The sequence below is a fragment of the Rousettus aegyptiacus genome, unplaced genomic scaffold (assembly GCF_014176215.1).
Source record: "Rousettus aegyptiacus isolate mRouAeg1 unplaced genomic scaffold, mRouAeg1.p scaffold_m13_p_14, whole genome shotgun sequence".
In the NCBI taxonomy this organism is placed as follows: Eukaryota; Metazoa; Chordata; class Mammalia; order Chiroptera; family Pteropodidae; genus Rousettus; species Rousettus aegyptiacus.
This window is the reverse complement of record NW_023416289.1, coordinates 20,660,684-20,676,689: the sequence shown is the minus strand read 5'-3', so window position 1 is coordinate 20,676,689 and position 16,006 is coordinate 20,660,684. Positions and strand designations below refer to the sequence as shown.

Below are 16,006 nucleotides of genomic sequence, written 5' to 3'. Positions count from 1 at the left end.
AAAGAAATATGTTGTTTTAGTTCCTGTCAAATTTTTAAATATATTTTAATGTTCCTGTTTGTTTTGAATTTCGATTTATTAAACCATTAAATTATGAGTTTATTATACACAGATTAAGTAATAATCACAATAAATGTTAATGAGCACCGAGAGAGCTATATGACGTGGCAGGTATATATTTCAGAGGAACTTTCCTGGAACCAGAGGGCTTAGATTTGTTGGTTTGTTTTACCACCTACAGCACCTGGTCTTCCTAGGTGGTCTCCCATCCAACTACGAACCAGGCCTGACCCTGCTTAGTTTCCGAAATCAGATGGGATTACGCACGTTTAGGGTGGCATGGCCGTAGACCAGAGGGTTTAGATTTGCTGCTGAACTCTGCCTCTTAGTCATGTCATCTTAGTCAGCTTAATTTCTCTGTGCATCTGTTTCCATATTTATAAGAAATAAATACTACTACGAACTGGTTCTAAGAGTTTTCATGAGGATTAATTGAAATACATATTAAGCAATTAATTTAAAATTAATTTTAAAATATAACTTTCTTGCACAAACTCTTACCCACACAATCACACAACTTCTTACATATTAACCCATACACACGTGCATACATATGCACACACACACATTTGTAAGGTCATTCACACGTGCATTTTCCCCACTCCTTACATACTTTTATCTTCCTTATGCAGATGCTCACACACATATTCCTTATGCAGATGCTCACACACATAATACTAATTCTTGTTAAGTGCTTAGCATAGAGCCTGGAATACAGACTTATTTTAAAAATACTCTAACAATGCTTTAGAAGCTATGTCAATAGGTACTGTATATAAGACCAAAATAAATGAACTCAGTCAGCCCTCTGTATCCCCTGGTTCTGCATCTGTGGGTTCACTTAACCAGGGATGGAAAATGTTTGGGGAAAAAAGTTACATTACTGTTGATGTATACTATGCAGTTAGACCTACAATGGCTGCACCCCTATGCAGAACGTACAGACGTTTTTCTTATCATTACTCCATAAACAATACAGTATATAATAACTATTTACACAGTATTTACATTGTATTAACTATTATAAGTATCTAGAGATGATTTAAAGCATATGGAAGATGTGAATAGGTTATATACAAGTACTATTCTATTTTATATAAGGGGCTTAAACACCTATAGATTTTTGGTATTTATTGGGGATTAGAATCAATCCCCTGGCAGATACCAAAGGATGACTACATATTTTCTTCTGAATACAAGAGAATAAATTTAGAGATACATTTGGAATAAAAGGAATACAAATGTAACTAAGATTGCTAGGGTTACCATTCACCTAAAGTTTTCCTTAAAAAAATGTATAGTCAAGACCTACCCGATCCATAATTTGCTCACTATTTCTGAAGTCCTTTAAAGGTGTGGTACAGACCCACACATTCTCTAATTGTGCTGTATCACATTCGATTTTACAAATATATACCTCCAGAAAGCAGGTTACGTGAATTCCTCATGTAAAATGGCAGCTTGGGAGCAAGCACACTGAAGTGTGGATCTCTTTGTACTGAAAGAACTTTCTGCAATCTGAGATGGTCAAAGGACTATCATTCATGATGTGGAGAACTGACCCGCCCCCACTGATCTCTGATGGCTATCACTCATCAGAGGTAGGGCTCCCAAGCTCTGTGAGTGAGGCCCTCCCCAAAATCAAAACTAAGGTTTCAGGGCTGGTGTGGTTGTATCTATGGAAAAGGTCACTGTCAAGCCAATGGTGGTTTATTATCTAAATTCTCCCTTTACATATCATCTTTCATTATGGAAAGAACTATTTTATTTACATATTGGGTTATTCACAGAGAGGAAACGTCCTCCTAATCTTTTGCTAAATAAAGTTATTTTATGAATTTATTCAAAATATAGACAGAACACTACTACGAGGTAAGGGGTAAGTTTGTAACACTGTTTAATTTTTTAAAATCTGTAATGGCCATGACAGTCCACTGAACTCGATAATTAAAATTAACAGCCTTGATATTAAAGCATAACTGGAAAGATTATTTGGCTATAGTTGACCATGCCTAAAAGTACTTTTAAATTATTAGCTATCAATTATCATTCTAAAAGTTGCTTCTCTGCTACAGTTAACTTCCAACTTTTGCACTACCATGTACTGCACTGGAGCTCCGATCAAAACTACTGGACCAGCCTTACGCCTTGATCAATACTACAGTCAAATTTTTCCAGAGAGAGGTTCCTTTTTTATATTCCCTGCAGAGAAGTTAGTAAAGGATTTTACACATTAGGATCATAGCAACCAGTTACACTTCTATGCTTCTGAGTATATCACTCCGTTGTCAGGGAAGCAAAACTCAGTATGATAACTGACCAGACAGGTCTCTGATTTATTGGTACATTATGATCAATATTACTGTTAAGATGTCCTAAGCTATTGAGTTTAATGATACATTTTTGATACATTCATACCCACCTAAATTATAGCAGCATCAACAATATCTTTTGTGAAATGGTAGCATGTATATGTATAAATAATACAGTCAAATGGATTCTATCTAAATTTTATCGGTTGTAAATATAAAGTATAAAACTAAAGGCATATTTTTCTCTTTTCTAATGTGACTATATTCCATTTCCAGATGATGGTGGAAAACAGGAGAGAAAATAATATTTGTTTTACATATAAATTTTAATCTGCTGCCAAATGTTTGGCAATGGACAGGTCCAAATAAAGAAGTGAGACGGCCCTTACCTGTCTGTGATTCCACAGGAGTCTATCTGAAGGTCACTGAAGTTCCCAAGGGACCCCTGCTGAACTGAAATCAGATCTGCCACCTTGTTGCTGACAGAAATGAGTCTCATACATCCCTGAAATCCACCAATGGGATTTTTACATTTGGATCCAAAGCTGTTGTCAGGACAACCTGATTAAAAAAACAAAGAACAAACAAACAAACAAACAAACAAACAAAAAACAAAAAAACAAATAGAACCAAGTAAAAAGCAAGATATATCACAATGAGTCAGGATTCACTATCATAAAATACTTCATTAAAACAATAAAATAGGTGTTTGATTATTTTCTTAAATTAAAAGAGGGAGAAAAAGCCCATTCCAGTCACCATTAGTTTGATCTAAATTATAAATTTCAATTCATACAAAGTATTTTTCTTTATTATCATAGGATTTGTAGAAAATTATGATATAACAATGTGCAAGGATATTAACTTGATCTAAATTTTAAAATTATGCATACTTAGCTCCAGAATTTTAAACATGTTAGTCAGCAGGATTAAATTATATATAACTTAAATACAAAAACTCAGCTTTTTGGAACACAAAAAGAAGAATATAAAGGATGAAAATGTGCACTGTATGTAGGTAAGAAAAGATAAATCAATAATGATAAAATACCTTTGGATTTAAAGCTTACTGTTTGGAAATAAAATGGAATAAAATGACTATTTTATTTACTTAAGTGCTTTATTTTCATATGCATATAAGAGCTATATATACATGCATTTTAATAAATCATAATGGTTTAATATCAAAAAGATTTCACTGTTTGATTTTACTTATTCTTTGCCTCATGAATGTTCTATTTATATTGATTTTTTTCTGACATTTATCTAAGACCTATTACTATTTATTTAAATAATAAAGAACTATAATATTGACCATTATTGTCTGGAGTTTAATGATATTCTAAGTGTTTCTCTATCCAAGTGAAATAAATAATTTTATGGAGTATGAACACATATATTATACTTATGCATTTTTCATTAATCTTTCTTTGCTGTTATGGTTGTCAACCACTATTATGAGTTTAAAGAATAAGAAATGAATCAACAAATTCCTAATTCTATACAATCCATGCTAGTTTTCTACCTGGGAATTTCCAGTATAATTAAATATTTCGACTGAGGACATTTACCATTAATGCTATGTTTTTTCTAACAAAATACATTTACGTGCCAATTCAAGGCCAGAGTCATATTCAAAACTATTATCAGACACATTGAAATGTTAATATTGTAACTAATGGAGATGATGAAGTTTTAATTTAATACATCAGGAAAAGGTAATGTAAGTTTTTTGAGTATCAATTTAGTGTACATAGTACTCTACACATTTTCAATGCTTAAATTACTTCTGTGGTATAGGATATGATTACCATATCTCTATGTTTTCTAGATGACTTATTAACTAATTAAGAATGTTAAAATAAAAATTGAGAGTATAATAGTTCAATATTTTGGGCAACTACAATATGCCAGGAATACAAACAGCTCTGCTAATCTCCTTTTCTCCAGGTGGTGTTTCCTGACACATTTCAAACTATTTCAGAGTGAAATAAATTGTGTAATATGCCTGTAGGAAACAAAACTAAGAAAACCTGCAGTCACAAGGAAAGGTCATAGAACTTTGCAGAAAGTACACCCTCATATCATGAGGCACTTCATACTCCTAGCCAGAATGGTTAATAGCAAGAGATGCTAAGAACAAAGAAGGGTTCAAGCCAGGTTTGTTTCATGAGTCTGTGATAACAGGCATTTGCAAGTTAATGTAATGCGATAGCAAAGAGAGGCTCAGCACTGAAATCATTTGAGATGAAAATTCTAAAACATGAAGATTTCTGGGGAATACTTAATGCTGAATTAATGGATGGATCCATTACTAGAGGCAGTCAGCATGTTAAGCACCTCTAAGGATGACAGATAAATTATTACTGTATGTCACTGTGCCAGAAGTGAGATGTTGGGTTTGACTTCATGGTGACACAGCCAGTTCACTAGATGGATAATGTCTGATCTACACAATTAGGAGCGTGAGAATTCTGCATGCAGTTTGGTGTCCTTAGCTTGTGCCATACGGTGTGTTAATCAATAGCACAAAGAGTACATAGGGGAACACACAGAAATTATACATCCATCCTCAATCTGGAGAAAACAGATTTAAAATTTATAACTTATAAATAACTAAAGCTGACCATGATGCAGTCTGACGTTTTGAAAAGCATGCATTTGAGAGGGGCAGGAAAAAGTAAAAAACGATGCACAGATAGTGGAGTTTCGTGTGATATACGCAGAATGCTGCAGACCATTCTCCCAATATAACGGTCGCTCCCAAGACTGACCGAGAATGGAGATACGACCCAAGCTGCCGAAACACATGTTCTTTGGCAGTAGGGCACTGCAGCCAAGTTAGACTGACCATCTGCTGATAAGATAATTGGAAATTTGCAGTTGAATTTAAAGAGAAGCAAAGAAGAACTGACGGGAAGTGTCTCAGAACATGAGATATTTACTTGAAGATAAACTGGATGAAGAATTAACTATCTAAGAAAAACCTTCCACCTAGATAAAACAGGCTCTAGTAATAAAGGGGACTCTCAGGCACACAGAACAGAAGGTTTTCTAGGGTGACCAATTATCACAGTTTGCCATGGTACGGAGAGTGTTCCCAAGACTCTAGGCTCTTAGTGCTAAAACTGGGGAGAGTTGGTCACCCCATTGCTAGCATCACTCAGGCAATTAGGGTCCCTGTGCCAATCCTATACTTTAGGGGACCTTATTCCAGCTCTCTTCCAGCCATGTATTTGCCCATAGCCCCAGGAGGCTTCACAGGGTAGGGTGATGTGTCAATTCAGAACCTTCTCCCCATTCTCCAGTCCACTGCCAGAACCCAGAATTCCCAGCCCCAAAGCCCCAGGTGGGCTTCCAGAAGGATGGAACTCCTCTTCCAGGTCCTGGAGGCACAAGACTGGGAAGAGGAGAGAGAAGTGGGGCAGCAGAAGGCCTCCTGCTTTCTTTCAGACCCTTGCTCCCAGCCATGGAACTATCAGGATGCTATACTTTGCAGGGCATGTGTCTAATGGTTAAAATCTCATCCCAAGATCCAACATATTCTGGTACCGAAGGACACCAATTGAAAAGATAATTGAATAAACAGAGATACCTAAGTAAACTTAAGACTGGTTATTTTTTTTAAAGTGCTAAAATTAGAATTTTATTATGGAAGTGTCCACAGTATAGTGTTTAAAATCTTAGAAACATTTTAATAGGTATCAAATTATAAAGGTCACGAGGAAAATAAATACCAAATTTTTACCATATTTTTAGTATGATTTAACAATATGCTTGGTTTTTTTTTTTCCTTATCTCTGTTAGTGCTTCTAAATCTTTTCCTTTAAAGTGAAAGCTCTTGGTTAAGTTGGACAATATATCTTACTATTAAAGGAACGTGTTTCTATGGATTGCCACAAAACCAATCATATATCCCATCAGGTTTTATAAATAACTTGGTTCAGAAATGTACAAATCTCATTAAAGGAAGCAATTATATCATTTAAGGCTGTTGGTACTATGCGGCCTTTAGCAGTAATGGATTATGCAGGGGTTTTTGTTTCTTTGTTTGCTCTTAATATCAGATGAATGATTCATGATCTATGTCTTACTGTCAATTCTTAGAAAGGCATTTGCATTTTATTGATGAATAATAAGTGTTGGGCTTTCCACCAAATTCAAAAGTGATTCTAGACAGAAGTAACAATTGAAATTTAAAATAACAATAGTAAGAAACATCACAAGTCGCTATTAGAAAGTCTTACTACTAACAGTTTCACAGCTCTGCCTTCCTAATGGGAAATGACATTTCATTTTAATTTTTCAATGCTATAGATTCATTTCCATTTTCAAGGTTTTCTTTCCAATCTTTTAGTTCAATTAAACATCCACTGGGCAGGTAAATGCTTCATTTGTTTTTGTTCTCTGAGAACAAAAACAAATGAAGCCTGGTTTTGAAGGCTGATGCGCAAATTTCATCAAATGAATCAGTCAGTGCATTATCATTTAGCAATCAAAAGAGGTGTCTCCAGTTAATTGTTAGATTATCTGTTCACTGGCATAATATTACCATTCCGTACTGGGCAGTAGGAAAGCCATAAGGATGCTCCAGAGATGCTAAGAGGCATGATCGGGAAAACACTGTAATAAAATCAGCCCATTAAATTAGAAAAAGACACGTAAGGACCATTTAACAATAGTAAAATATAACAAAGTTTGTAGGAACTTTACAGGGTGGCCTAATTGCAATCAATCTCATTGCAGAAACCATAAACATAAGTTAAGTCTACCTCGAATAAATACATTTTAGGTCATAGTTTGTCACCTTGATCCACTCAACATTTTCATGTTCAGAGAAAGTGAGAAATTATTCCACAGTATTAACATGAGGTAAAACATAATGACATCCCCAAGACACAATGGTAGTAACTGCAAATAGGGTTTACTTGTCCATATTCCCTGACTTCTTCTCTTACCTCCAAAATAATAGGTGTCTCCTGAATAAATCTTCTCATGCCACAGAGAGAGAGCAACAGAGGCCACCTGGCCATCCACCACCACACTCAGATGACTCCTTTTGGCAGATAAGGAGACGGAATGCCACTGCCCATCATTTAAGCCGACCCCTAGGGGAGATAAAATCAGTTAAAGGAGATACCTAGCAACAGTCAACAGTATAAACGGTTGATTAGAAACAGCAATATACACATCACTCGATCAAGTACAACACACACGTCTATTAATTTAATAAAAGGAAATAAAAAGAGAGGAAAAGGAGGCAAGTGAGAAATCAGCACTTTCTATGAAAAAAATGGTGCTTCATTATCTTCCTTTTTCAAGACCTCAGTAAAGAACAAAATTCCCGACTTTGAACAATCCTAAATAGTTAAAATCTTTCAATTATTTGGCATGGACTAATTTTCAGTTTTCATCATGTAATTTAGCTCTTAAGGGGAAGGGTTTGGGAAGAGCACCGATACTTTCCAAAATTCTAGGTTATTTCCAGTAAGATGATTTATCTGTTTTTTTATGCTTTCACATAATCAATCATATTTTATAATATTACAGTAGAATATTTAGCCAAGTCAATCATTACAAAAATATTTGAAGAGACTATAACGAAAATTGCCAAGTTTACTGATATGAAAAGTTAAAAAATAAAGCAGTGTGTAAAACTATATTTACAGAGTCAATCCTCACAACTTGCAGATTCCGTTTCTGCAAATTCACCTACTTATCGTAACTTATTTGTAACCCCCAAATCAGTACTTGAAGCACTTTTGAAATTATTCACAGAAATGCAGAGCAGAGAAAAATTTGAATTGATCGATACACATGTTTATAGGTGAAGTCAAACGAGGCGATACTTCCTGGTTCAGTTCTCATATGTAAACATGTTTTTTTCACATAGTTGTGGTTTTTTTGGTGACTTTGCCATTGGAAAGGACCCCAAGCAGAGTGGGACAATGCTGTCTACTGTTTCTAAGTGCAGAAAGCCTTTGATGTACCTTCACATGATCTGTGTGCTAGATAAACTTCATTCAGGAATGAGTTATATTTCTGTTAGCCATGAGTTCAATGTTAATGACAACAATATATATTAAGGTGTCTTTAAACAGAATCACACACAAAACAAGATTATATATTGATTGGCTGACAAAAATGTTGTGATAGGAGCCATAGGAGCAATGGTTCAGTATTTGCTAAGTCAGTGTTCACATCAATTTTATTAAACATAACTATTGTGAGTAATAAAAAAATCAACTCTCCATATACAGTTCTAATTATATTCCTAATTTTTGTATAAATATGGGAAAGAACTGAAAGAAAATATACCTACAAAAAAAAACAGTAATTTTTGCATGAAGGCGAATTGTGGTTGTTTTTAATCATTTTTATATTTTTCTATATTTCCCAAGTTTATATATACAATCTAAAATTGCTATAACCAAAAATCAAGGTTTTCTCATCCAATCTAAGAAACAATCTCTAGTCCTTCTTAAGGTGGCCCCAGGGTCATGAATCTATGAGATGGTATAGTCATTCCCTCTTGAAGGGAATTAAGTCTGCAAGGGCTCTGTGATTGAGAATTCAGCAGACAGGTGGGGTTTAAAGCACCTCTACACTGGATTTACCAGTGTTTTTACATACACTGAGTATGCAACTCTGTATGATTTTGCAGATCCAACAAAAATATGAGGACTCGATGAGATACGGAAGTCATGGGCCTCTCTCCTGATATTACGTGCACTTTCTTTATTTCCCCACCTATTTTTGACCACAAGCTTTCAGACAGAAAATGCACAGAAGCTCCCTTATGGCCATTAAGCTCTTTGCCCTGGACTCATTTAGTGTAACACAAGTCCCATCGTAGGCATTGAAGCTCATTTTTACATCACATTCATGAACCAAAACAGTTTGAAAGAACCTAACCCTGGTTTGGTTTGTAAAAGATAATGAGAAAGACCTGAAAGCTGAAAAATAAAGAATGTAGGTTAGATACTTTTAGACATATTTTCTAAAAGTAGACTCTGAAATAGACAGCTGAGTTATGTAATCCCTGACGGTATGAGATTGGACTAAAATAAATCAAATGTCCCAGATTTGTCATCCAATGCTTCCTTTAAGAGGATGCATTTAGAGGGAAAATCCTGGTACGGAGTTTTATATCACACACAGACACTTCCCACGCCCTCCGCCCCACCATGTGACTCCTATCATCTCTCAAAGCATGGATATGCCCGTATACATGACTCTATTCCTATTATTTCATTCTAGGCTTCCCATTGGCCTAGGACAGTGCTTCTCAAACTACCTGTGGTGATGAACATAATAATACAATAATAATAATAACAGTTTTATTGAACTATTATTTATAATAGGTACTGTGGGCTTTATATGCATTGTGTTATTTAGTCTTCAACATTTCTATTATTTTCTTTTCTAAACTACTGCAGATTGATCCTTTTATAAAATCCAATAAAAATAAATTCCTAAAAAAATTACACAAAGAAGGCATAGAAAATATAAGCCCACTGACCATGTGCTTAGACGTTGCAGCAAAATCTTATTGCTATAGCAGTTTCTAAGAGCTTCATCTCAACTTTTATACTCATCTTAGTAATAAGTATTTCACTGAACCAATGCTACTCCAGAGACCACTCTCTTGGGTAGCAATGCTCCAGGTAACTGGTAGGTTAGGCACATGACAGGATTAAGTTGGGGGCTCAGGGTCTTCTTTTGCTAATATAGAAGCCAATTTAAATTAAGAACAAAAGACTGCCAGGACAGCCCACTTTGTAATTGGATACAGTTAAATGTTCAGATCTAGGAAGTTGTAATGTGGGCTGTATTGGTGAGGAAACTTTCAAAAAGTTGTTCTCCAGCCTCATTTGTAATACACATCAGTTGTTTATGATGAGGACATTGATTACCCATCAACGGGATTTATTACTCAAATAATGAAGGAACTTTTTAATTCATTTCACCTAATTCTACATAATGAAAAGGATAATTTTTCAATCAGCTTCTACTTGTTTAAGTATACAACTTCTTCCCACTTTTAGGCTGGATAAGGAGTGAGCCCCTTTCAAAAGTCTGCGAAAGAGAAGGAGAGGAGGAATTTGTAGAATTTGTATTTTTTTCTTCTTGTTCATGATGTTAGGTAACTAAATGCTAATTCCAAAACACTGCTTCCATGGCTCATAATTTTTGAGGCTGAGGGAGGGGGAATAGTGTTGGTATAATAATATAATAAAAACAGTTTTATTGAACTATTATTTATAACAAGTATTGTTTGACTTATATGCATTATGTCATTTAGTCTTCAACAGTGCTATTATTATTCTCATTTTAAATATGGAGAATATGAGCCTCGAGGAGGATAAACAAATCAGCCAAGGTAGTATCCAGCTGGTGAGCTGATTCTGAAACCCACACTGGTTTCTGCCTGCAGGACAGGCAGTCCCTTGATTTTCTTGCTCATATTAAACGATTAACTTTGAGACTAACAGCTAGGAAATGGCCCAACACTCTCAGTGAGGCTTCGGTGGTGTGAGCAGTTGGCTGCCACTGAGAGCTAGGCCTTGGTGTTCTGTTGAACATAATCCCAGAATATCAAAATCAGAAAAAAGTCACTCTATCACTACAACAAAATGGGACCCCAAAAAATCAACACTACTTTGTAATCTTGCCTAAGCACAGACAAAAACAAGACTGCTGTGAAAACCACAAAAATATCAAATTCCTGTACCTGATAATATGCAACTGATTACACACACACACACACACACACACACACACACACACACACACACACTCTTTTAGCCTTATTTCATTCTTCCATCTTTCAAGATAAGATTTACAAAGATACCTAATCATACAATTACCCTCACTTTCTGGCAGCTTTAATCTAGAGCAATTTTCCACTTATTTGAAACCTCTCCCAAATCAGCTAACATAACCCCAAATCCTATAATAAATCATCCTTAACACCTTTGTATTGAGACACCCCCATGTTTCTCCAGGGTATGTGTCCTCGTTGCAATCAGCAGTAAACCCAGCTTGTTTGATTACAGCTGTGATCATCATGGTCTTTGGGTGGAAAGCACTGACAACTCCAAATGGAATAACGGAAGAATGGAATAATAAACAAAAGTGTTTGCAATTGCAGCTGGTCAGAGGGAACAGGATTGTTTACCAAAAGTCTCTCCCTCTCCTCCCCCTCTGGCTCCCCTTTCTCTTACCCTCTCTTTTTCTTACCCTCTCAGTCTCAAACCAAGTGAACACACAAAATATGGCAGAAGGAAAAAGGCTTATATCTATTCCTTGTATATCTGTTCCTTGGATCTTCTGGTAGCACTCCTAAATTGCTATAGAAATATTGTGACAGCTTGACCACCATCACTCTCTCATAAGACTATAATACGCATCCATGGAGTAAGATGTATAAAGAAAAAAGAAGCCTGCCGTATAGGGTGGGTTCTTTGCAAAGGTGCAGAAGGCAATCATACACAGGCTATTACCCAAGAAGCAACTGAAGTGTTTTGCCAGTTTCTGAATATCTTCCAGTGCTCTGAAACAGTGCCAGAAATTCCTTCATCCACTAATTATATCCACTAACCAGGATTAAAGATCCAAACCACCAGATAGCTCTTGCCAAGATAAAAGAAAATATGGAGCTCATTGTACTAATCAATTTCAGGAAAAATGAGAGTTTAAGCGAGTGACAGTGTTACAATCTGAAAGGATAGGAATATTCTAACAGCGAAAGGAAGAAGGAATAAAAAAAGGCTTCTGCAGGGTGAGGTAAATCAAGAGTGCTCTCCACTGCCAGCGCCAAAAGAATCACAAATGCCTAGTAAAAGAAAAATGCAGAAACGCCTTATATTCTGCAAGCCTGCATCTGTCAGGCCCTGCCCTTGGGAGCAAGAAGTCTGTTTATAAGCCTGATCTTCACCTTTAGGGAAAAGCAGCAGCAGAAATGCTAAAATCACAGCAGAAATCTCAAATCTGACAATAATTTGTTTTAAATAGGAAAATATTGCTATACAATATAATACTATATAACAATCTAAGTATTGTGGGTTGGGTTTTTGATGCCATCGGAATGATCTTTGCTTTGAAGTGATGAAGAGTGACTATATTTTGTGTCATGAGGGATTTTGAGTAGTGCTAATATATATTTTTTATTTAGACAAATATACTATCTTTAATATTTAAAAATGATACGGGGCTGACATATTTTCAAAGAATTCCAAGTGACAATTTGCAAAACTGTACACATTAAAATTGTAGCCTGATAATTCAAATATTTGCACAATTCAGTTCTTCCTCAACGCAATTTAATTTTTATTCCATCGTAAAAGATAAAATTTTTTAGTTTTTTAAACATATAAAACTAGAAGCTAAGAAAAATTAAGCCATCCTTTTATAATGGAAAGATTTAGTATAGTATCATACTAATCTACCAATAAGTAATTGATTCTCTTTAAAGAGTCACTATAATACATTTTGACAACTGATTTAGTTATTGAACACTGACATGTGAAACACGTGGGAAGTCCTTCCCTTTGAGAGAACAAGATGACCATCCATCCAACTACTCTTTAAACAGTCTACTACAATTGCAGAATGTACTTGCCTCACTGAAACTAGCAAAAATTAATATTTTTAAAAGGGAAATTAGGAGTAGGGGAGTTGGTAAATAAAAGCCTACTTGTATTATCTGAAGTGTAACAATTTTTTACATTGATAATCACATTTAGTCTAGGCTCCTTATTATTAGCTATGGAAACAATCACATTAAGTCATATGATGTCATAATAGATCATATTGTATATATATTTAAACATTAATTTAGAGATTTTTAAATCATTCAGAGTATTCTGTATAGACTTACACCTAGTAATTTATTAAATATACATAATTGTAAAGTAATATTAAATATACATACTTGTAAAGAAATGAATTCGCTTCATGGGGCTCACTACAATAACATTGTTCTGAAGCAGTTTCTTTAAAAATGTTTAAAATAAGGCTATGAATATAACCACTTCTGAGGATGTCAAATAAATCACAATAAACTACACATTAATAGCAGGCTTGCATTTTTAGGCCCTCATTTTAGAGAACCTACTAATTATTAATATGACATTGATTTATTTCCTTTGTCAAGCCTGCAAATCTACCACATTTTGGGTATCATATTAAAAAGTCACAGCAAAGTACCTCTTAAAAATTATAATTAATATTGAACTTTCAGCTCCCACATTTGAACTGCAGTCATAGGTGAACAACGAAAAAGATATATAAAGACCATGTATTTGCATATCCACTTGTACACTTGCTTTTCTTTTATTTAGTTTTTGACTGCATTTTAGCTTTTTTCCCTCTCTTAGTTATAGCCTATTAATTTTGGTCAGAGTTCATATAGAGGAGTAGAGCAATGGCATCATTAAATTGTTTTTAAAGATCGTTTATTAAATTGATGTAGCAATTTACCCCAACGTGACCTGCAGTTGCTTTACTTGGATGTTATCCCATATACATGTGAAAATGTGATAGAGATTCCTTGTCAAAAACTATATAATTTTAATGAAAAGATAAAAATATCCTTCACCCAAACCACTGACCTAAATTAGACATTAATTTTCCAGACACTCATATAGTCTCCTTAATTATATTACTTAGAATCATTAAAATTGTATCGTATTGCCTAGAAGTGGAGAGAATTACATTTAGAGCCCAAATGAGGAGCTTTGCACGAATCTTTTCATACTCCCAAAATATGTACAACTCTGTACAGACACATCAGCCAGTAAAGCTACTTTAAGTACTTAGACACTACAACACTAATATAGAGATACAGATACAAGAAAAACCTCTGTTTTTCTCACAGACCAGGTAACACCAATAGCTATGTTAGACAAAGCCTAGTTTTCCGCTGAAGACATCCAGTAAAGTTTTGGGTCCACTCCAAAGTCTTTCACATTTTTCCCAAAAAACATTTCCTCAGCATATGTTGATTTACCTGGAGTGGGCGAGAGGGTCACAGAAGGAAATTTCTATTTCCCTGTAAGTATCATTTTATTTAATAAGAACTGCTAGCGTTGGAGCCATATTTAAAAGGAAATTAGAAGCAAGTTCCTCTAAAAAAGAGTACTGATAATCTTATTAACTCAAGTATTCATTTATTAAACAAATATTAATTTTTTGGTTATGCATAAAATTTTATGGAGAAGGAACAGAGGGATAATGAAATCTTCCATATGCTTTGCCTGCGGGAATGCACTTATTACCTGCTGTGACGTCACTGGGTAATTTTCCCGGCTGGAAGAGATTCAGCTTAAGTTTTCCATCTTTAAGAAAGAGGAGGAGACCCCCTGAAACCAGATGAAGTTCACTGAATAGCAGAAGCCCTGCCTTATTCCAGGTTCGAAATTGAAAAGCAGCAGAAACCTCATCCTCCTCGGAAGAGCCCGGCAGTGCTAAGTAACTCCTGGGGCTGAGAAAAGTCACAGGCACAGACTGTGGTTGTGAACAAGAAAATGACACATTTCCCTGAGAATAAAGTAAAAGAAAAAGCTTTAAGAATGAGTCACATCACTTCAGCAATAGAAATTGAAATATTCACAAAGGCTATTTATCAAACTACCTTCGATTTAAAACAACAAAAGTTTTCAACATGAAAATTCAAATGCTTGTCGTACATCTGAAAGGTTCTCCAAATCCAGAGATATTGTGGTCAAGCAAATTTCTCCCTGGGTTTTTCTAGGTGAAATCCTTTTCTCCCCATTCTTGACCTTTACAGAGGTGTCGAACTCGATGTAACTGAAGTCAATAAAAATTTATTCAAGCCAACTCTTCAATTTTATTTTTATTCTTTATTTATTTTCATTTATTTCATTTTTTTTTTTTAGGCGAGGCAACCCTTGGTTGACTTCACAGATTGCAAGAACCTTGTCAGCTTACAATCTCTTATTTTTTATTTTTTATGCCTACAGCAGCTGGTCTTCCTAGGTGGTCTCCCATGCAAGTACTAACCATGTCTGACCCTGCTTTGCTTCTGAGATCAGACGGGATCGGGCTTGTTCAGGGTAGCATGGCTGTAGGCTTTTTTTTTTTTTTTTAATTTTAAAAAATAGTTTTATTGAGAGTCAACTCTTTATTTTGATCTTTTTCTTGGCTTTCCCTTCCCCCTCACTTCACCCCTTTGCTGCCTTTGGCTTCTAAGCCACTCTATAACATAGCCTACTGTTTTTTGGTCCATATTTTTTCATATTTTTCTCTATTCCCATTGAGTCCTATATATATGTGTGTGTATATATATGTATATATATATATGTTTCAGGTATATGTTCAGTTTATACACTTAAATATGTTTATAAATACATATACTTATACACCAGTATTTGTTTATAGAAATAGGAGCCATGTTTTATGCCATTTATGATTTTATCACTAAAATATACCTTGAAGAAGTTATTTAGAGTTATCTGCCATAAACCTAATTCCTTCTTTTTATTGACCACATAATTACTGTGTGAGTTTTCAAATTTTCACTCAATGAAAGGAACAGTTTTCCTGTTCATGTGCGTGCACTTTCCAGGTTTTGCCTCTCCCAACAATGCTGTCATAAATAACTCTGCATG

General features: G+C 35.0%; 1 protein-coding gene and 2 pseudogenes across 2 annotated transcripts in view; all 3 read right to left on the bottom strand.

Annotated features, from left to right (window-relative positions):
* Window positions 1–16,006, bottom strand: part of CNTNAP4 (contactin associated protein family member 4) — a 217,774-nt gene that overhangs the window by 70,685 nt on the left and 131,083 nt on the right. For both annotated transcript variants that reach the window (XM_016155989.2, XM_036231504.1), the window contains 3 exons: window positions 14,654–14,915; window positions 7,331–7,480; window positions 2,762–2,933 (listed from right to left, as the gene is read on the bottom strand). In XM_016155989.2, the coding sequence (XP_016011475.2) occupies window positions 2,762–2,933; window positions 7,331–7,480; window positions 14,654–14,915 (584 nt within the window). The remainder of the gene's footprint in view (window positions 1–2,761; window positions 2,934–7,330; window positions 7,481–14,653; window positions 14,916–16,006) is intronic.
* LOC118611807 lies at window positions 233–351 on the bottom strand (annotated as a pseudogene).
* LOC118611677 lies at window positions 15,350–15,468 on the bottom strand (annotated as a pseudogene).